The 25,188-nt window shown below is 26.6% G+C and overlaps 1 protein-coding gene across 3 annotated transcripts in view; it reads right to left on the bottom strand.

Annotated features, from left to right (window-relative positions):
• Positions 1-25,188, bottom strand: part of LOC148237078 (neuropeptide CCHamide-1 receptor-like) — a 98,932-nt gene that overhangs the window by 60,287 nt on the left and 13,457 nt on the right. Inside the window, exons 1-2 of one of the 3 annotated variants that reach the window (XM_088183479.1) lie at positions 7,777-7,843; positions 5,058-5,556 (exon numbers count right to left, since the gene is read on the bottom strand). In XM_088183479.1, the coding sequence (XP_088039605.1) occupies positions 5,058-5,317 (260 nt within the window). In that variant the 5' untranslated portion in view covers positions 5,318-5,556; positions 7,777-7,843. Of the gene's footprint in view, positions 1-5,057; positions 5,557-7,776; positions 7,844-25,188 lie in introns of those variants that run through there. The other 2 variants (XM_088183480.1, XM_088183481.1) reach the window with 2 other exon arrangements.

The raw sequence follows: 25,188 nt of genomic DNA, 5'->3' as shown, positions 1-25,188 counted from the left end.
AGATATCGATTTGGATAGAGGGAGAAAAAGAAAAGGATGAGGCCTTTTTCCGTCTGATTAATTCCACCACGTTTTCTTAGTGTGTATGGTGGACACAGAGTGTAACTCCAAAATATGTGAACATAACTCATGGCAACCGATTTACGAGATTTCTTGTGTATATCGCAAATAGGGTACATTAGAACGCGTGACCGAACACGTAAAAATGTTGTTAAATATATCATATATATCGTATATTTCGTACAGAATTCAAACTGTCATGGTATAGTAAAGTAAATATTATACATTCTTAATTTCATGGAGTTTTATTAAAAATGTGATTAAAAATAAAATAAAAACGACATGAAACTTTATGTGTTTCACAACCTAATTTCATTTCAACGGATAAATTATCCTAAATATTTAGTATATTTTATTTTAAAAATCTAATTGTCAGATTTTTAAAATAAAAATGTTTATACACTTTTGTGTTATGATGTTATGATTACTATTTCGCTGTCAATTATTTTAATGCAATTATTTATTAAGTAAATAGCTGTCGGTATCTCACTGTCGTGAGGTACCGAAGCTAGCAAATGTGCGAATACCGGACCCTCAACTTTTTGCGTTATAAATATTATTTTTTAATTTAATGGTTGAAATTAGACATTAATACCAAATATTTTCTATGATAGTCAAAATGCTTCAATCTATAAAAAACTACTTAACATTTTCAATTATTTTAAAATAGCTATGCAACTTAGCAAAATATTATGCGTTTGGGGTATTTTATATATAATAGTAATTTACATATTATTTCTGTTTTTTTTTAATGAATTTGTGGCAAAAACAATATTTAGCTTACTTTCAGTAAAATAATCCTACTAGCTTTATAAAAACATTAAAATGTTATCTAAAACTGTATATATTACAAATTTAAAATGACAAAAATTTAATAAATTAATAAAAATGTGCTCAATATAAAAAATAACTTAATCAATAATTTTAAATTTATTAATTTAAATTTAATAATATAATTATAAAACAATTTAATTTGAGCTACGTCTATTATAATGTTAAAAAATTAAAACTTAAGACTTATAATATTTATATAAAATTACATTAAAATTTCGACTTGTATAATATATAAATTGACTATCAGCATAGTATTTTTATATTTTTAGTAAAAAGAGTGCAGAATTGTTTTCCAGTGAATTAATGTTTCTCTTTTCTCAGAGTTGCTTACGTAAACACGAGTTTCAATGTTTACATAGATTTCCCCTTTGAAAAAAAGTGAAATATTTTTTTTTATTGCAATATAAAGCATGCTTTTAGTATTAAGAAAATGTTAAGTTTTTTAAAAATATAATGTAAAATTAAACATATTTTTCCATATAAATAAATATCTACTTTTAAGTACGTGTTACTTTTGTCACATAACTTATTAAAAATATGTTTTATGCTAGTTTAAAATTTAATAATTAATAAAGCATACTCAAACTTTGAAGAACAAGATTAATTAATTTGTTTTAAATGTTTATTAACATATCTACTAAGATAAATTGTACTTCTTAGTTAACCTTATAAAGTATATAAATATAAACTTATCTAATAAAAAATATAATAAAAATAAATTATATGTGGCATATATTATTTAAGATTAAAAACTCATATATTATAAATTTAACGTTTAGTGATTTAATTTATGGTATGTATTGTGTTATTATTTAATTATTTTAACATCAAATTGTTTTTGAACCATTGTTCGTCGGTTACGCGTCGCGCTCGGATTAACTAAAAGCAAATATTCCAGATTATCAATATTGCTTCGAAGCATGGTATTCATAAACAAACTTGGGGTATTAAAATATGTGAAATGATTTCAAAAGCGTGCGTGAATATACGTTCGTCGCATTATATTAACTTTTCAAAATACCATTGTTTCAAAGAACAAAGTTTCATAGGGATGTATTGATATATGTTTCAATTCAGTCTGAAATTTATTTGTTCAAAAACAATAATGGAAAATTACCATTTTTTATGTATAAAAAATAAATATGCGACTACCTGCTCTTTTTCTTTTTGTTGAGTTTATAAAAGGTGTGAAATTTTATTACAGGTACCTAAATTTAATTACGAGAACATCATCACATTCAATATTAAATAAAGGTTGTTCTCTACTATTCAAATGTGTATTGGCAAGTTTGATTTATAATGTACATAATTTTATTTTTCCCTCGATATAAAATGGTTATATATATATATATATATATATATATATATATATATATATATATATATATATATATATATATATATATATATATATATATATATATATATATTGTTGACCGTTGTTTCTTGTCACTTTTTCTCGCAACGTCTATAGTAGGTGTATTTCTGCGACATTAAGATGAAAAACCTTGTACCTTATTATGATATTCTGACAGATCAGATCGAAGAAAGGCCATATATCGGCTAGTTTTCAAGTTATATTAGTCTTTAAAGCCTGTTGTAGATCTTTGCTTATTTTCTTGGCCTGCCTTCTGTTTGTCTCTAATTAAAAAATACGGTCGATTAAATCAATAAATCCTATAATCCTAGAGGGAACGCTCGGTAAAGAGAGTGTTCTTATTTTTTCTGTTACTTTTTAATTGTTTAATTATTATTAATATAATGGCAACCATGACACATTGAGATAAGCTATCAACATTGACACATTGAGATAAACTATCTAATCATTATAGTCGGATTTGTATTTAAAAATAAAATAATTACTTTTTAGCTTTTTTTAACTTACTCCTAACATAGCATATATTATATCATAACCTACATTTCTAGTTGTTTACTGGCAACACTGATTACGACAGTAAAAAACACGATATATTTTTTTAAACTATTTCAATTTAAACGAAATTTTTTATATTAATAACCGAACAACAATTATTTAATAAATAACTAACTGTCGGTACCTCACTGTCGTGAGGTACCGACAGTTAGTTATTTATTAAATAATTGACATTGAAATAGTAATTTTATGATAATGTCTTAGCAAAATACACGTGAAATCTGTTTAAATATATATTTTATTTTAAAATATATATTAATACATTATATTCACATCATAATCACAAAAGTGTATAAAAATATTTTATTTTAAAAATCTGACAATTATTGTCAGATTTTTAAAATAAAATATATTAAATATTGTGGATAATTTATTCGTTTAAATGAAATTAGATATTTGAAATACATAGTATTTTTAACATAATTTATTTGTATTGGTAATAAATATAAAAAACTTATTTATTGTACTTTTTAACAAAAACAATACTATTTTTTATAAATATATTACTACAAACATTAGGATTTATGGATCGATCTGATATATTAAATAGTCGATAAACTTTATAATGTATTTAATAAGATTTGACACTGCATTTAATCCTTTGAGTATCGCCGTACATGTACGGTGGCCGATCTATTACTGTTTTGAGGTACCCCTGATAGTATATTTATATAACGGAAGAAACCTAAAACATTAATATAATATAATATTTTTTTTAATTTAAATTAACATAACAATAAATATTTAATAATAATTTCATAAAAAAATAGAAAGTCTCTGTATTAATATAAAATCATCTACAAAAGCCAAATAATATACAATAAATATGTAAAATAAATTATCAAAATTTAATTGTAGGAATGTGTTAAAATTAATTAATAAAACATACATTTTTTTATTATTATGTACTATAAATGCAATAATAAATAATTATGGAAATATACGTTAAATTAACTCACTCCCAAGTATATACTAACAAATTAATAAATGTTTATAAATTAACTCACTACTCAAAGGATTAATATACATTTTCTTTTAAAATCGTTAAATGATGATTTTTTTTATATGATATTTTCCAAAAGCTTTTAATTTATTCAACACATTTTTTTATAAATATAACAGTTTGATTGTTAAATTATAATTAAGTTGAACAATGGGAAAAATATTTTTTTTTAGAATGAAAAAAGGTTCAGCGAACAAACCGCTTTTCTGTATTGTCAAATAAATAAATATGTTACTTGTAACATTTTTGTGATAAGAATTGTTTTTTTCCCCAAATGTTTTAGTAGAAATCGCTGACAAATATTGTATTCAAAGATAAATAAACATGTTCACCGTATAAACGCAAATTTTATTCATGAATAGGTTTCAACTTTCGTTTAACCGTATGATACTTGGAATTTTTCCAGTAAATGACTGAACGCGTATATTTATTTAAAATGTATTTTTATAGTGCTTCTATTTATATATATTATATTTTTCGTTTATTTAAAAAAATCTTAAATTCAGTATTTATCTTTATAAACGAAAGTCGTAAACCTAAATCAATAAGCATAAATAAATTTTATCAAAAAGATTAATAGATGTAGTTGAAATAAAATTTTAATTCAATAAATTATTAAAATGCCGTCAAATGCTAATAAATAATATATTTAGGGGCACACAATAAATCAAATGTTTTGTCTACTTAAATGAAAACGATTTATGTTGCAGACTTTAATTTATTATTTAATAATAAACGTTGTACAGGGTGTAGAATTTTATATACAAGGCAATATAAATTTCAAATAAAGTTGATTTATATTTTTTAATTCGTTGTTACTTACACAAAACATTTACTTTATTATTTAGAACCTAACACATTACATGTAAATTATTTATATATAAAAATATTGATATTGCAATAAAAAAACATTATTGAATAATAATTCAGATTCAATCTTTTAATAGACACGTTCATAAAAAGCCGATGAATATATATTTCTATATTATGAAAATATAATGAGCTTCTGTAGGACCTTAAATAAATATATCTTCGATCTGTGATATTAAACCTTACATATACATACATCACTATGACATTTTAGTAATTTCCTCTCGGAATTGAAATTCGGCCAACAGTACCACCGTTCGATACTATACATCAACTCTATTTTTAACCATCTACATTTGCTAACGGAAGACATGAATCAAAAAAACTTTTATATAAGAAATAATAATTACTACTCACGTGTTGGGTACGTTCCTCATCGCTCGATGCCTCAGGAAAACCAAAATTAGGGTGCCGTTGCCCAAGACTCCGACCACAAAAATAATGGCGAACACCACCGGCACTATGTAGGTCTCTGGTCTGGTCGAAAATGGTATGTACTGCTCCTCTGATAAATCATCGCTAGAATTAAACACCAGCGTAGTTGTGCTCTCCACGTAGTCCTTGATATGATTTAAGCCTATATCGCTGGCATTGTCCAAAGTCAATCCGACCTCCATGACTACGCTTTTCACTTTTTTCACAAACACATTGTTCGCACGAGCTTTTTTTCTTTCGGTTTAGATTTGGTCTTGTTGTTTGGAGGCTCTATTGAGCGGCTTGAAAGGAGCTCGAGGTTATCCTGAGCTTCTTGCAAGAATAAGGCATGGCGAACCGAAAACTTGTAGCTTTCAAAATCAACAATGGACCACTCGACACTTTAGGGAGTAGTAAATTATCAAACTCTAGTTGAACATATCTAGAACACACACACGCACATTTCTATGGTTATTTAATATAGGGATGCTGTAAAGTTTGCTACTGATTACTCCATGGCCCATTTACGTATGTATTAAGTTTAATTATCTTAAACCTCAGTCTTTAACTACAAGCATTACTGCGACGTAAAGCATTAATGATATGACAATGATGATGGTAATATGCTATGAAGAAATAAGTTCTTTTATTATAAATAAATCAGTGAATAACCATTCGTTGTCATTAATATGTATTTATTGCATGTTAAAAAATGTTTTAAACTGTTCTTTATGAAACTGGTACTGAAATATCAGCGTTTCATGCTAACTAAATACATTGAGGTTGATTTCGACATTTTATGCTTTTATTCTACTTTTTATTAGCTAATAAATATATAAATGCTCATAAAATTATCAATATAAGATTTTTTTCCAACTTTTCCTCCACCTAAATACAGATAGTATATTCAAAAATATTACTAACACTAACTGTAACTAACAGATATCTGAAATGATTGCAATTGCATAGATAGCATATTGGGGATGCCTTTAAAAATCTAAATTAAAATATGTATTAACATTATAGATCGTTTTATGACGCTTTTAACGCGTAAAAGTATAATTATTACAAGTTCAAGATTTTAGTTCGTTGATAATTTTATTTCTCAAATATTTTTTTAAACACAAAATTAGTATTTTTCAAATATTTTACTAAATGACAGTAATAAGTTTTCCAAATGATTAGAAAATACTCAAAAGATAGGCAGGCGTTAAAGATGCTTGTTTAGTAATGAATGCAGATTATAAAAATGTGTTTTATTAAACTGTTATCTAATCTGATTTTAGGACTATTTTATTATTTTATTTTTTAACGACATTTAAATTTTGCAGTATGATAATTATGCAAATTAAACACCTATCTACCTCGAATGCTTCTATTTTTGTAATCGATCTATTTACTTAAGAGTGTTCAAATATTTTAGTTATCTAGTACAATACGTAAAAATTATCAGCTAACATCTCTTGCCCAATTTTTAACCAAGGAATTTCTGAGTGTTTATTTTTAGGCGATTTAATTACTTTTCATAATAAAATATTTCGTTTTTTAGGCTCTGAATTTTATCACAAATATCATGAATCAATTTGTGTAATGCAAGAGTTTTATTTTCTTGCCACTGCTTTCTCATTTTATTTTTAATTTAAAATAATTCAATAATCGATGGAGTATATATGTATATAATTATCAGTATTTTTACGCGTTGGTACTAATGATAGCTTATTCAATTACGGTTGTTGAAATTTCTTTAGAGTACTTAAACTTTTTTTTATTTTATGGTATAAAAATATATTTATAAAATATAGAGATCAATACTAAATGGATTTTCTGGGTTTTAAAGTTACTATTTATCTCACTTTCATAATTTTTTAAGGCCAAACACACCCCATACTGTTCTTGCCATAATGAATAAGATTTTTCTTGGCGTTCAAGATTTTTTATATTAAATAAAAACCTTACGCAAAAAACAATTATGCGTAAAATTAATTTATTATTACAAAAATATTTTTTAATAATTCAATCATTCCTAATAAATAAATATAATAAAATTAAAAATTTAATATTTATGAGATTTTGTCGTATCTTTGTCATGTAGACAGTGAAAATTTAAAGCGACATCCATTGTTAACATTATACTCAGACTTAGGAAGATTTATTACGTTCTAATGCACTTTCGTTTATCATATATGTGTGTAAGGATTTACAGCTATATTAAGGAACGTAAAACGTTATCAATATATTTAGCATATGTAAATATATCCTTCTTTATATTTGTGAATTGAAATAAAATTCTAAGCTTTTATTAGATAAATCTTTTTTTAATTTTTCCAATAATTAAACACAAAGATATTGATACTTTCATTTATTATAAAATTGTAAATATGTTTATAATATTCAAGATAAATCGTGATTTTGCCTCTTTAAAATATACCTTAATTAAATATACAAAAAAAAAATTTTTTATAAATTACGAAAATGTAGATATAGGTTAAGTACACAAAATGATCCATTAAACATTTTATAATCAACATAGAACCAAATATTAATAATCAACATAGAACCAAATACTACGACGATTTTTATATAAGAAAAATAAATTACTATATTAATAGTAACGTGTGCCAATTAAAAACATTCGATAAAATATATATATTAAATTACATACCTCTAAAAAATGTGACACGTTGTTTACACATGAACGTTTCTAGCATCACTAAATATGAATCGTTTAATTCACGCTAATTAATAATATTTTTTTTTTATTGTAATAAATTGTACAATCACAAATTTTATCACATATAAAAAACAGTTCATGTGAAAAATAAATGATAAAGAGCACAGTTACCATGGCACATATAATTGCTTTTCCAATAAAATGAACGCCATTGAAAAACGAACAAACCACAAATCAATCAAACTAAGATAAACGAGGTTAAACTTTTAAGTGTATAATGAATAAAGGGTTTAACGTTACTATTAATGAAAAACAAAATATTAAGTTAATATTTAATCTTATAAATAATTCAGTAGAATATTTAGAACGTCAAGTTACTGACATTAAAATGTTGAAAGCTGTCTAACAGTCTTTTACACAATAATGTGAGTGGCAGTAAAAGTTGATCATATACGTTTTTGTACCAATTATAAAATGTTTTATTATATAGTTATTGTTAATTATAATTTTTCTAATTGTACGTATTTTTATACACTAATGAATATTTCATAATTAGTAATAAATAAATATACACAGTGAATATAATAAAAAATCTATTTATATATATGTAATAGAACATGTTTACATGCTTTCCAAAAAAAATGTTTTTTACTTAATATTGTTTACCTACCAATATAAACAAAATAAGACACAGTCTATAAAGTATTCACGCGTCGTAACCAAACAATGTTTTCTAATGGATTTAATTTAAAATGCAGGAAGTAAGTAAATACACATTTGTGTGAAGTGCCTAATATTCTGGCATAATGCCATAAATATTTATTATCACGATAAACCGCAAAATGTGTCATAATCGAAGGAGCGATGACATATGTTTATATGAATATGATCGATAATGACCTTATTATATGTGTACGATTGTGCTAATGATCCGCTAAAATATTCTATCCTTCAACAATATTTTATACGTGAAAGGAAATTCGCTGATTGAATATTAAATAAGCAAATCGATTACTCATGTATTTGTTTTACTTAATTAAAGCTGTTTAAGCCTGAGTATCGACGATATAAATGAGCCCTAATGTAAATTGTAATGTTTATACAGTAAGTGTATTAAACATTTTAGAGATATTTCTCGGAAACCAATTAAAATAAAATAAAGTTATATCCATTTAGTATTTTATGTCAATGTCACTAAATTTATATTTAATTACCTACACAATTCAATAATCTATTTTAAATTTATTACCTAAACATAAACTTTTAGAACACTAGCTTTCGCAAAATATACTCGAACTTAACGATTTCTCCAAAACATATTGAATACGACTAACTGTAGTTATGTCATAGACTCACATTCATATACTAAAATATTATTCGATAAATTTATACTTCATTAAAACTAGGTTAACACACTTGAATGCATGCTGATGAACGTGATTATTGTCCAAGACTAAGTCACATTGACAGAAAGACCGACTGAAAGTGATTGCCTCTATTATTCAATTATTATAGGTACAATCATTGGGTATTGTCGTATACAGCTATGTCGAAAATATGAATTTAATAATATGTATTCATACATAAAATTCGGTATAGTTCAAAATAAGTCATACTAATAAAACACTGAGTTTATAAATTTATAAAAGCAACGGTAATATATTATTTATTATAATATACTTAGAGTAATAGTAATATTAAAAATAAAGTGCTTAACTAAATATACCATCGAAATAGTAATTTATTCATTTTAATATATCAAACACAATCATTTATAAAAATGTAATTAATTGGATGACGTTCAGACGGCGGCTGCTGTCACGTACAGCCGGCATATTTGCGCGCAATCGAAGAAAGTGCCAAATAATCGCAATTTTTAAATTGTCATATTATTAAAATTACGCTACTGATAATTATAAAAGTTTGTGTGGGCACTCACCAATATAATTTCAATGAAAACTTTTCGGTTGTAAATATTCAATTTACGCAAAATCTTTGTCGACTTTTGCAAAATGTCATAAGGCAAAAAAATGATATTCAGAATACGAACACCACATGTGTGACGATCCTAGAATTTGTCGCCATCGATTCTAAATAAGAATTCTTTATGGTGTGATATTTATATAAACCAATCTAGGATGTTGCAAAAGTTTTTTTTTAACAAAATCAAGTACTACTAATTATTTTTTAATTATTTAATTGTATATGAAAAAAAATATAATAACGATATTTGTTAAAAGAATATACTATCAAAAATATAAATAATCCCTTTTGGCGCCCTAAAATATTCAAAGATGTCAGTAAGAGTCTGTTGAAATAAGCATGTGGTATTATAACTTGACCACGTGCCCACGATGCAGCGCTCGTCATGCGTGTTAACCATAGGACGTCTACGCGCATACTGGAATTGAAGCGAGTTACTCGTTCTATCTCAGTTTGCGAACCACAATATAATTATCTCTCTCACTCTCATCACTTAACACGCGAGAGAGCGAAAGGGGAAGTATCTCACCGCTCGCGCTCAAAAGAGCAGCTCCGAAGCTGGCCAAGTCGACTGAATTACCCCCACTTTACCTTTTTGGGCAACTTTCGAGAGATTTTAGAGCAGGCAGAACCGAACTCGACCGAAGTAGCCCACTATATTCTCCGTCCTTGGCCTACCTTTGCCAACTTCTAGAGAGTGTAGTTTAGGCAATAAAATAGTATTCAAATATTCAGTTATATATTCATAACAATGCCTCAAATAATAAGAAAAGTTATGTATGAAGTTTTAATGTAATAACGCAATTAAAAATCAATTATGTACTCAATAATATTAATATATATTAGCATTAATTACTATATTTTAATAATGTGTATGTGCATAATAAAATTATTTATTATTTAAATAATAAAAATTATTAATATGAAAACATTTTTTATAATAAATAATAATATTACATCATTCTTCTCTGACACCACAGATATTTAAAATATGAAAGTCACGACTCTTTTTTGACGGAGTCAAAAAAATCGTATATAAAATATTTCTATGGACATGGACGTTTATACTTTTAAGCCTCTCGTGTCATATTTATATATCACCTCAGAATTATTATTTACATTTAATACAAAGTTATAGAACCCTCGTCAATATTTTTATAATATATTCATATCTATCGTCGTATTTTTTTTTATCATACCCGAGAAAATATCGCTCAGATTTTTCATCCATACAGCAACATCATCTTGTTTTTTTTTTTTTGAAACAAAAAAAAACAATGTGATTTCAACGCCAATTTTCATCTCCATAAATAAACCATCACTTTTTCAAGATCTCGTGGTTGATACCCTGCAAACGCTTCTTTTCTACATTCATCGCTTAGAGAAGTTTCGGGTCAGTAAGCATACGAAAATGTATATATATGTATATAACGAATCAGTAGATCAAAAAGTTTTTTCCCGAAATATAAGAATATATAGAATATTTCAAAAACCCTTACAAATTACATACATGTATAATAAATATATAAAAACACAATAAAGTACAACGACAAATTTAAATAAAAATTAATCAACATATTGCTTGGAAATAATATTTTGATCCTATAAATATTTTGCACTCTAACACTAATTAAAGCCCATAAAACAAACAGATGTCCCGATCTATTAATAGCTTATAAAAGGTGTGCGTTCTACTTAGCACTAAAATAATATCATATTATAAAGATGAAGGATTAAGCCTGATCGGATGTCATTAATATAAAAGACATGTCTAAGAGTATACTTTCTACTCTATCTGTATATACGTAAACACAGATACAGATATACCTAAGTTTATTTGAGGATCCTCGTGCGACAAGGGAAAGTTGTTGAAATTGCCATTTTGAACAGCTCGCACTTTTATTGGTGTAATAAAATACCTTCACGGTTCATCTGAACAAATCGATTTGTGCCGATACTCTTCTCAGACTCAAAAGGGTTATTTTCATATTCATAAATCACAAATTTTATGTCGTAAAATCGCAAATTCAATCGATGCCGCTGTTCTTTTTCTGGCCAAAAGTTTATAGCCTCGTTTGATTATTTTATTTCACGCAGATGATACGAAAAGAACGTGCCTTTAACTGCACGATTGTAAAAATATAAAAAGGAAAACAGATACCCTGGCAAGTTGTTTGATTAGATTATCGTCATGTATTTTCATTCAATTTTATGGATGTAACCGTCCATTTGTTTCTATATGTCAATAACAAAGTAAGCTATTATTAAACAATATCACATGTGTGGTGATTAGTTATCGTTAATATATTTCCTGTTTGTAAATATAATTTGTGTTTGTATGTTTCGGTTTTTTAATTTTATGCGTGGCAGCTACATGTGCTACACGAATCAAAAATATCTGATTTCAAGGACGGCGAGATAAGTATAATAACAATTGACTATTTGTAACGTTTTTCACTTAAATAAACTTGTTTCATTTTATTATATTTATTAAATTACTCGGTGATAACATTTGACTCGCAGACATATAATTGCAATTTGTCAATTTGATTCTGACCCGTCAGCAAAAAAGGTACGCCATCGTTGGTATAAGTCAGTAACTAATACACGAAAAGCACTTTTTTCTGAATTAGTGACTATTATATACATAAATATAATTTTTAATAAAAACCACAAGTTAAGTAATTCTAGATTTTTTAAACCTCATTGTGATAAATAATTAAAATAAAATCTAGCTAGATCATAAATAGTGACATATATTCATTGTAAGCTTTAATACAGACTTAGATTTCGATCTGGAGTCTCACTACTTACTAAATAATTATTGATTGCGTTTAACCCGTTGTAACGCATTGGGCTAACGTCTGTTACTCTGCAACGAAATATTTACAATAAATACATAAAATGTGACTTAATCTGAACCTCTAAATTTGTTTTTTTCGAACTGGTGTCTCTTTTTTGAAAAAAATACCAAATCAAAAATTCTCATTTTTAAAAATCAGAAAATTTTTCGAGAATTTTCATAAATCTTTTTTTTTGCATTAAATTTAATTTGTACGAATATTTTAAAATGATATATAATTGCTGCATAAAAATGATGGGTCCGTGCCAGATGTTTAAAAATATGCATGATTTTTTATTAATATATAAGTTTTTAATGATTTTATCTACTATTCTAATCGGTCTTATTTTTTCTTTAATAATCTAAATACTACATTAAAATTCACATGATAAAAAACCGCAGATTACAAAAATGTATGGGGGCTTTTTACAGATAATTTTAAATCTTGTTCAAAATATATAATATGCTAAGTAGCAACAGCTGTTTTTCTCAATTGTGTATTATTTTTTGGAGCGCAAAATTCCTTTGTAACGCGATCAATTAAAGTAGATCGATCTGTTCTGATCTTTTGATTATTCGCGTCCATTTTAACAAATCATCATCTCAAAAAAAAATGTTTTCTTTAACGATTATTCAGTTTCATGTTTATCAATAATATAAATATATTTACAATAATTATAATCACATACTATTTCTAACATATCAATTTTTTGAGAAATCTTGAGAAAATCAATAAGTAAAAATAAGAATTTTAATTTTTATAGAAGTGAAAAACATCTAATAAAATCATATCTTAAGACATTTGCAGTAATCTAATAGTAACACAGGGTCCATTTTGGAACAGAGAATCTTCGGAATCCACGAAACACTTGATGCAGCGACACCAGAGAGCCTCCACCCCCTGGATACTGCGCTAAAATTTAACTAAATTAATAACGTCTTTTTTAAATAGTTCATTAAGTTACTTATATATTAGGTGTATCCGGAATAAATTTCGTATTTCTAAAAGTTAAGTTTTATCGTTAAGTCATGCTCATCAATAGCTTTTCAAAAAGAAATCGACGTATTTTGGTTTATTTGGGATAATTTTGATGTTACGTTCGATATCAAAAAAAATATTTATGCCACAATTTATACTTGAGTTTCATAAAAATATATGTAACTACTGTTGTGTGATACAATAGACATAAAAATTAGCAAATATAGTTTAGAAAATAGACAACAAATGGCAAATAGTTTTTTTAAAACTAACACTTGCAAAATTTACTCTAAGTTGACTCAAAATTACCTCGAAATTGACCTGAAATTATCTCAAAGAACTTGATTCAAAAGATTTTATCTTATTAATTTTATCTTGCCCTTTCCGACTATAATTTATTTTGCTCGATGACTTTTTCCTGATGAAAAAATAATAAAAATGCAGACGATATGTAAAAGGGACTATAGAAGATTTCTAATTCAAAAGCTCTATCATTTTATATAGATTAAATTAAAAAATTGACAGAGAGGTGAGAGAAGTTTATATTCTATGAAACAATTGTTTTTTTTCGTTTGCACATTTTTTTGCTTACTAAAATTACCTTATCATAAGTATATTTTATAATCAAATAAATCTAATTTATTGTATATACTACTGGAATTCTGTGTTAAGATTACCCTTGAATTCCCCGATTTTTTATTTTTTATGAAAAAGCTTATCACTAGAAATGTTGGCAGAAAATAAGCAGCTCATTGATTTAATACATTTTTTACTAAAGCCCTACTATGTTGTCAATAAAAACTTTTTAGTGATATATTTTTTAATAGATAGAGAAAATATATTTTTTTTATAAAGGAGAATATTTATTAAAACAACTCTTTTCTAATTCAGAAAGCTTAGAATCGAATACTTATGATGATTTAATTAATATGAGGTTGACAACCTAATAAGAAAAAAAAACTAATAAATCACCAAAAGAAATACAGATTTTTTAATAAATTAATATGTATGATTTTACTGACAACAAAAGTGTTGATTTGATATTTTTGTCTCTCTTCTCGCGATGCAGAATCACTAATACTAACTTTATATTTTATAATAGATTGATTTTATAAAGAATCAATACAAAAACCACTTTTTACATATTTAAAAAACTAATTTTAAAACAAATTGCTGCTCCTTTCTCAGTTATTTAATATTTTTCATCAAAAATGCTCGTATATAAAAAAATATATGTACAATAAAAGTTCCCATCCTACAGATTACATTCAGAAAAGCTGCGTCATCTCCGCGTCAGTCAACACATATTCTGCTCTCTATACAAAATTATAATTTTCAATTATACACTCAGTCGTAGTAAATTTATTAGGCGATCAAAAGCGGGTCACGTCGACACAGGGTGCTCGCAAAGTATTGTTTATCCATTTCACGGTAATTAAGTTCAAGCCCTAGACGTCACACGATTATATACACACTATACGGAACGACTTGACTTTTCATTGTTGTCATTGTGATCACTATATATAGAATACAATCGAGCAATCTCGTAAATGACACTATAATATACACTGACAAAAGGTTTTCAATCTCTGCCAACAATCTATTAAGCACGATACAGGATAATATTAGTAGTTTATGTAGTGCAGGGAATAGCATCAATTGCCAAGACTGTTTTGCATTCAATTGTATTATGTTTCAAGTGGATTTTAGAAATCAACGAAATTAAATTGATTACTATAAATCACACAAGCCGTCTACAAAATATTTTACGTGACGTTATTAAAACGTATATTAAGATACTATAGGTGTAAGTATTTAAAAAATATATTTTAATACAATTAACGGGGCTTAAACATTATTTTATTTCAACATTCACAAACAAATATTCTATAGTCATATTACTTTAATTGTAAAAGTATTTTTCCGTCTTTTATTTATTACAAAAAAATATTTAAAAAAACTTACAACCCTGGAAATCATACTACGCACAATTATATTACTATATACGTATACAGCACTTGATAGAAGTCAAATGGAATATTATTATCTTATCTGGTCACCAAATTATTACATGTAACGTCAATTACTAGAACGCGTCTAAAAAAATACTTCAATCTAAGATTTCACTTGCATTTATCAAATATTAAAACAATTAAAAGCTTATTTAAGTAAAAGATAATTAGAATATTTTTTTTAAAATACTTTTATACATATATAGAACTGCCCTGAATTAATAAATATATTTAATATAAAGGTAGCGACTATACACACACTCTAACGAAATGTATTTAATATTAAAAATAATATTATATCAGCTTTAGAATTAATACAATTAGTTGGATATTTTTTGCAATAGCAATTGGTTTAATAAAAAAAATACTTTTAGACTGAAAATAATTTATAATAATAACTGATTTAGTTCAATTATATTTAAATTTAACTTGAGAGTGCTTAGTGTAATCATAGATTTAATGTTAAAAAAATATTTATAAGTCAATTTGCTGCGTATGTAAATTGTAATGCTTTTACTATGATAAAACACCAAATAAATAATGTTTCATAGTCGCTATTTGTATAATATCTATCCATATTTAGCAACTGCATTTAATTTGTAAGTCTAGAATTGTTACTAAAAATTAAAGTAAAAAGAGGAGATACTTTTATATGTATAGTTTTACCTAAAAAATAAAAATTTGATACCAATTAAATATTAAAGACACTTAATGCATCACTTATAGCCACAAACTATACATTTTATGAAAAACTCTCATGACTAACTGGGGGCGGACCGCCCTGGGCAGCACTAGCTTGGGGCGGCATTTTCGCGATGGAAAAACCGTTCATGTATTGTGGTTCATAAGCTGAATGCGCTAAAAAAACATATATTTAACAATAGTATACAGTAATTAATGTATTTTTTTTAAACTTTCGTTGTAACGTATTTTTTTTGAATCTATATGAGTTAATCGGCATAGCGTAGTCCCGTAACGTATCAGACTAGTAACTCTGAGGTTGCGGGTTCGAGCCCCGGCAGCGGTACTCGAATTTTTATTTATAAAAAAGTGCAATATTATTAAAAAAAACCGCACATAATAATTTATAATTAATAATAAAGATGTCACCGATTGCCAGATTTTAAGTCTGGTGGTCAATGCTTACTTGTAGATATTCATTATGTCTGATTGACTTACTCAGCTGGTACAGATTTTCCCGTTGTAACGTAAGATTTATTAAAAATAAATAAATAAGACTTTTCTGTCGGTAAACAGTGACATCTATACGATTAATTATAAATAGTACGGTGTATTATATTTTATAATCAAAAATTGCAGCTGGGGCCGCTTTTTATTATTAGCGCATTTTTAAATAAAAATGTGAGTCTGATGCCGTGGTTCGAACCCGTGGCCTCTGGATTATCAGTCTAGACCTTACGGTCTTCGCTATTACCTTTAATTGTTAAGTTTATTTTCTCTTCAAATTTTTGTTTGTATCGAATATGTTATTGTTTAAGTAAAGCAATATTGTTCGATTATCACTTTCTACTGCAAAAAAACCTACAATTTATCAATCATATTTAAAAAAAACAATACAGTTTATTTAGATGAATAATTTGAAATAAATTATATATTATATATTCTTATAAATAATTTTAAATTAAAATTAAATTAAATATTAATTTAATGATGTGGACTGGCATATTAAAATAATACAAAGCAATAATTTTTATTAAATATGTTTCAAAACTTACAAGGTTTTTAATAAAATACCTATTATGTTAAAAGCTTTGATAGCGTTAAGTTTATAAAGTTAATATTATTATAAGTAATTGGTTTTATAACTCTGACATTTATCAATATTCAGCAGAACTTTTTTATTAAAGCATCGACTCAATAGATGCTTATGTTTTCTAAAATGTATTATACTTTTAATGGGTAATAAATACATAAAAATAATACTTGTATTATAAGATTTAAAGCACATTGTTGATTATTTAACTAATATTATAAAATATGTTTTCATAAATATTTAACTAGATCAATTAGGATAAACTCATCGAGCTTATTCTAATTGTATAACAACATAATAACATCACTTCTAATTATCGTCCTCAAAATTCGGGTCGTATTTGTATGTTATTATATACAGAAAATGTATAATGTACACTGTACATGTTTGTTTAATTTATAAAGGGGGTAATTATATAGTTATTAGTTTTACTAAAAGTATATAAATAAATTATTAAAATAATTTACGCAACACACTAGACAAATCTAATCTGTTTTTTATATAATGGAATATGCATAATAATTCATAATTGGCTCCTTAGACGATAGAAAAAAAATGTTATTAATGAATTAATAAAATTATTTTTTGATATTTTTTAGATTTTTTCTTATTCCAAAATAAATATATTAATTAAACACAGCATCTTCTGGACAAATTATCTAAGCAATCTACACGTCAAATTATTTTCATGGCATTATCATTTTATATCAACAATAATTAGATGTGTAATTATTTTCTCCACCACCACCACAGCAAGGACCTTTCTTTCATTTGCGTCAGTCATGATTACGATTTTAATATTTATTCCGCGATTGTTTCAATCCTGTTTGCGGAACACGTCTTTCAAAACGACGTTAAATAATTTAAGAGTTATGCTATCTCTTTGTCTCGAAGGAACCCTTTCTTCAGTACTAATCTTTGCGCCGCTTTTGAGAGGTGCTCTAGTTTTGGGTATGCTGTGACGTAAATATTCTCCATTTGCTTGATTGTGATTTGATTTAACCGACATAAGTTTGGGTTAAATTCTAAAGTCGCGTTCAAAGTAACCAAACTGTATAATAATATACATTGCCGCTATTTAATATAATTAGGTACTATATTAGCATAGTATATACTGATGAAACAACGAACATATAATCTAATAAGTAATAGTAATATTACCTTACTGACAATATGGTTAATAATCTGTTTCATTTAAAATGTCAAAGATATATATTTTTAATATACACTAAAGTTTTTCAGATTATATATTAAAACAGAAGTTAATTTATTCACTGTGCTAATGCCAGTTATAATAATGCTATATAAATTCAAGGATTATAATATCAAAAAAAGTGTAAATTTAAGATTATCGAAAATTTCAAAACCACATTAGCATAAGGGATCCCATTGAAAAGGTCCTGATGCTAATGGCTTAATGATCCGTAATAAATGTCATTTAAATCCCCGTATAATGGGAAAATACGGTGGGTATGTAATTTTTTTGAACAAAGCTATTGAACCATTTGGGCTTATATACGCATGTATGACTTAGTAAATAAATACATATGTATATATGTAAATATTTATATAAAGACTTTAATAAAATAAGAACAAATTTTGCGTTTAAAATATTTGGTATATTAATATAATAAATTTAATTTAAATAGTAAATTTTAATATTGTATATATTTAATTATCAATCAATAGTTATATTGCAAATAAATATAATTTAGTTAATATTCAGAAAATATACTATATTTATAGTATAACTTTAATCTATTAATTAATTTCCATAACAACTACATATGTACATAAATTTCCGTTGATTATTAGTTGTATTTAATATAAGGCACATTATCTTATACACTATCAACTGACAAACATACAAACAAATATACTTACGAAGATGTAAACAAACAAACATAAATAGAGAAGTAGATATAATATTGCTAAATATCGCTTTAGAATTTATACATTATTAATACAAAATTCTTTCTCTACAAAAGCGATTATATGGTAAAATTAAAACAATATTTATACGACCTTCTTGTTCCATAGATAAAGTTTGTCACCAAGGTAATATTTGAAGACAAAGTTTATAATCGATTGGTCCCCAAATTTAAGAATAAAGCTAACAAAGAATATGCTATACAAAATAAATAATACAAGATTTAATAATAACAACGATTTTGTACGTTATTCAATTTCAGAAAATCTGTCATGTACATTGTCAATGTATTGATCCCAAGAAAAGATCCCAAAATACATATGATATGTACAATATATACGAGTGAGAACTAAAATTAATTCCATCTCTATATATCCTTGAATCTCAAATATGCAATAAACATCTTATGATATTCAGCGAAGCGGTAATTGTGAATCGTAGTTATTGTAACAAACACTATAAATAAACCATTGAATATCTGCCAACTAAATAATAAAATGCCATTAAAGTGCGTACTTTGTATCCACATAAATATAATGTTTTATTGAATTTTATATATTGTCAATAAGAAAGTGTTGTTGTTTTATATAAAAATAAAATTATAACTGCACCTCAATCGATCTGCTTACTAGATTTTGTGGCTTATTTTATTCTCACTAAAAGAGCAGCAATGAGAAAATTTGTTGACATTGACGAGGACAATATATAACACCATTCCGGAAGAATAATTTAGACAGTATTTACTGAAATGGAAGAAGCGATGGGATTATTGTATTAGGTCATATAGGGAGGACCTCGAAGGGTTTATTAAATTCAGACTTTAAGTAAATTCATTTTTTTCAATTGATAAATAATATATGTTAATAACATATGTGAATTTATGTAATAACTTTAAACATATAGCTTAGCTGAGTGGAATTAAAATTAACAAATCAAAATATCCGACGGATGTATAAAAATTAGGAAGTTGTCCAATATATCCGTTCTTGGAAATGCAAACGCTATAAAAGAGGAGTTATTCCAGAATCTTCGGATTGTGTATATTCCCTATCAGCAACTTAAATAAATTATTTTATATCAAAGTATATTTAAAGTATGTATTTTAATATTAAATGTGTTGCTATTTTAACTCATTGATTAAAATTGATATGAACCAATTTTGATTCGACTTTATTTTTTATTTCGGATCCTATAAAGTTTCTTTGCGGGTAATTTTTTTTATATTCGAATGTTGAAATCGTGACTTTCTGTTTTTGTGGCAAATTACATGTATATAACAGAATATCGGCCGGTGTCACAACAAAACATTAACCGACATAAGCGCTTTTTAATTAAAAAAAGTGTATGATGTGTGATGATGCCAAAAATATTTTGGCGAAATATAGACACCAAAAATCCATGGAAAAACGCAATCTAAATAAACCACGTATGTGATTATATTAATTTATAAATAAAAATATGATCTACCAAAATGTTTAAACGTATTCAACATATAATATGAGATGCACATATACATTTTCCGTGGCATTTCAAGAAGATTGACTTGGTGAAAATGGCAGAAATTCTAATTGAAACCCTTAAAATTAGCCGTCGAAGCACTTTGTCTACGTGATGCTAATTGTGCTCAGCCGATTGAAATTGAAACTGAAATTCGCATTCCGGAAATAGAACAAGATAAAATCTACATCGAGCAAAGAAACGATAATTGCTCCTGAAAAGTATGTAGAGGCGCGAAGATCGACTGATACTTTAAAAAATTAACTACACCCTCAATTTATTTAAAAACAATATATCATTTTTTGGGTGATAAAACAACAAAAACTATTTTTAGTGTAAGTTAAAAAAGGTAAAAACCTTTGAAGATAAAAATAATTTGTAAAATGTAGGTGTTAGTAATTCAACGGTTCTGGATAACTTACAACCGTTATAAAATCATCTATCAAATCTTTACAAATTGGTAATTGATATCGCTCTGGCTATAGAAACTTCCACTAAAGTTCTGAGAATCACTTTTAATGTAAGCATATAAACAACGTCTGCAAAAAATCATTCAAGATGCTCGGTTTTGTTATGAAGAACGTGTTTCACTTTGAAGATCCGCCAGTTACTCGTGTCCTCTTTAACACTTTTATTCACAGCTATATAATTTGTAACACCCAATACTCTCTCTTAATGGAAAGTACAGAAAGGTTCATGAGATATCTTTATCAGAAGATATTTGGTTAAGCGTTAGGCTACGATTTGTTGAGATATCGCATTTTTTCAAACTACTCAAAGGTTCTGTTGACAATCAAACTATTCCAGTTTTGGATTCCGGAAAGTCTTCGAGAATCACAATCGCGTCCTCTTCCGATTGCCCAAAAGCCAGGACGTCTACACTATCCGATTCGTCTATAGCTGTCGCCATCAGGCTTCTCAACACGCTAGCATTGATTTATTGTCAGCTACGAAGAGCTGATCAGTTTAAGTACCATTAAATTGATACCTTAAGATGTTCTCTTTCTTACTCTTTTTTATTTTTTATATTGTAATAATACAATGTATTGTTTTTGGTATCATAATGCATTGGTATAAACTGTTTTTAATGTCACAAGCCGTCTTATCTTTGTTTATAAATAAGGATCTCTTAGATTTAGATTTAAACCCAATAAAGACCTGAAATCTCTAAAATCTAATAACATTTAAAATATGATTGCAATACATCATAGGCAAGAGGTTTCAATAGAATTCCGGTCAAAGCGTTCCAAATTGGAATTTTTAACAAGGGTACTCTTCTTGACGTGCCATTTAGGTAATTAAAAGGCACGATAACAATTTGAGCCCCTAGCGCTTTTCCCGTACCACTTACAGCATTCGATTTTTGAAGCAAAAGCTTCGTTATTTAATAAAGATTTTAGTAAAAATGCGTTTACGACCGCGTCGATACTTCTCGGAAGAGCTCAAAGGAAAATTCCTGCTTTATAGTGTCATTATTAAAATTTAATTGTGACTGCATTGTGCCTACTTAATGTATTGTAAAGCACCATGTTTCAAATAGTTAAATAAGGAAACTGAAACAAAGACTTTTATAACCACCCGTTTATATTTAGTGTACTGTATTTTTTCTATAAACGTTTTATACAAAATAACAAATACATTTAAATTAGAAGTTAAATTGAAATTTTGTATAAAAATTTTGGCTTACAAAAATAAATTTAAAAATATAAAAAAATACATAATAAAATCAAAATATATTAATTTAAATTTTTGGGCTTAAAGTTTTGGAGCAACTAAAATTAAATTAGTGCCTTTAAAGCAAAATATGTTTAGGCAGTTTTTGTTTACAATTAAAAAAAAAGAAACTGATTCGTGAGATTAGTGAGTTAATATCGCCTCGCAAAATATTTTTATAGTATTTTTCAATATGAGCAATGTTTTTTAATTTTTGCTATCAGAAATTTGCTATAATTTTTTTAAATTAATATAGACAGATGTGTCATATCGCTTTATTTTGAACGTGAAGTGTAGAAATATTTAAATTACTAATGTTACTTCACACCAAGAAAGCCCGTATATTGCATTTCTTTTGGTTTAAGGGTCGCAATGGCAACAAGCCGCGATATGCTTTGTGAATTTTGGCTTGGAGTCCTAATACATACACTCACTCCCCATTTAATACAGTTTTTTTGCTTACTTTTAAGAAGTAGAAGCACAGTTTTTTTTAATATTATTTTATTTTCCATTAAATAAAATATTTATAATATTTTTGTTGCTTAATTTCAATTGGTTTGAAAATTATGTCGTCAGCGTACATCGATAAGTCTGTATTTTTTTTAAATAATGTCATAAGTATATAAAATAAAAAGGAACAGACCGAGAAAACTACCCTGCGACACTCCAGCTAGAATTCTACGCGGTATCGAGAATTTATTATTTAGCGACACAACATAGCTTCAACCTTTTAGGTATGAGCGTATTATATGTGTATGAATAAGATTTGAATCAAATAAACATTAAGCCATGGCAAACATTGTCGAAAGCTTTTTCAATGTCTCACATTGATAATGTTAAAAAATGTGGAAATATGTTCATTTAGCATATTTGTGAATCGTTGAATAAATTTCGCAAAAATATTAATTGTTTATAATTAAAAAAAAATGTTGATTCATAATTTCACTACCGAGAGATTTAATAAACTAAAAGGACAGTAATTTATCGAAATGCTATCTTCTTTACCGGGTTTTTTAATTGGATGATTTTTTTCTGTTTTCCAGATAGTAGGTAAACACCTGAATTATAAGCACGCATCAAATATGATAGATAAGTAGTAAAACTACTGTTTCTTTCAGGTTTTTTAAGAAAATCGAGAATTTTTATTTTCCGAGAAATGTGCTGATTTATAAAAAAAATCATAGAGCCTTTTTTGTTACAAATTAAATTTGCACGAAATTTTTTAGATGTATCACAACCACTGTATTTGTTTATAGTACTGCATAAGAAAGGGTAGGTACGTGCTAGATGTTTGAAAATATTCATGCAAGGTCGGAAATATTTACGATAAATAAATATTTTTCTCAACAATTCTTATAGGTATTATCTTTGCTTTGATAATCTAAGAACCACATAAATAATACTTAATGAAGAAACTGCCTAGCGTGAAAATTGGCATGTATTATGGTTTTTTCTAGATTTTTTTCACCAAAAATTTTCTTACAAAAAAAAATAGAAAAGATAAGCGGTTCTATTTATTTTAAGAATAACGTGCGATAATGTATCTACAATTTTTGAAAAGGAGCTAAATTTTATTTAGAGTATATTTACGCGCTGGAACGAATGTTAGTTTTGCTTGCTTAATTTATTGAGAATTTTGTTGTTTGAAATGCAAGCAATTTTGACATCGATTTCGAACTATTTTCAGTCAGCTCTCTCGTAATCTAAGATTATCTCAGGAGCTACATTGATCTTATCTTCCAATGTATTAAACAAAACACTGGGCGATTGTCTGAAAACAGAGCTTGGATACAGTGCATTCCAGAGATACGAGAGTTGCATTGTACTATATGAGATTATAGTGCAAATATGATATACAGCCAATTCCGAGATAATATAATATTCACAATAATCCACAGGTTATAAAAAAACTGAATTTACCTTATTACATACATACATATTAAATACTTGTGATAGTTGTCACAAATTGTCGTACGTCATGTATATTTGAAATAAAATCTATACAGTGAAATTAAAAGCTGATCTTCTCAACCCTTCAAAATGAAATCGCAAATTAGTTTTCAAAAATTGATCTTAAATAAATTCATAAGAAAACATTTTATGGAACAAAGTATTATTTTATATGCAATTATCTCTTAACATTATTCCCTGTTAAATCTAGAACAGGATTAAAAAATAAAATATATTAAAGTTGCAATCTGAAAGGTTAGACGTATAGAAAGATATGATATACTATGACATTAAATTATTTAATCAAATCTTTTTGTGTGATGTAATACTAAAGTCTGTCTCATAAGATATGAATAAGAAACACAACGAAGTAGTTCTTCGTCGTTTAATAAATATTTAATAAAAACTGTGTATATGACTAAAACTATTATACAAAATAAAATGTCCACTTCATTAAAATTGTATATCAAACAGACTATTATACGCCTCTTAGGCATTAAATAAAGAGCACCACTATGTCTTCAGCAATTAAATTATTAAACTTCAGCCACAACTTAATTAACTACCCGTTTATATTCAGTGTGCGGTAAAATGTTTTACTAAACTAACTAACCGATGGTAAAGGTAATTAAATGTGCCATTCTTTGTCCTAAACAAAGTATGAGAGCGTGGAGTAAAATTATTACTAGGTAAAGTAAACTATCAAACGGTTTCGGACAAAAG

Source organism: Plectrocnemia conspersa, unplaced genomic scaffold (assembly GCF_051122295.1).
Source record: "Plectrocnemia conspersa isolate PC_06_02 unplaced genomic scaffold, ASM5112229v1 ptg000003l, whole genome shotgun sequence".
In the NCBI taxonomy this organism is placed as follows: Eukaryota; Metazoa; Arthropoda; class Insecta; order Trichoptera; family Polycentropodidae; genus Plectrocnemia; species Plectrocnemia conspersa.
This window is presented reverse-complemented; position numbering and strand designations above follow the sequence as displayed.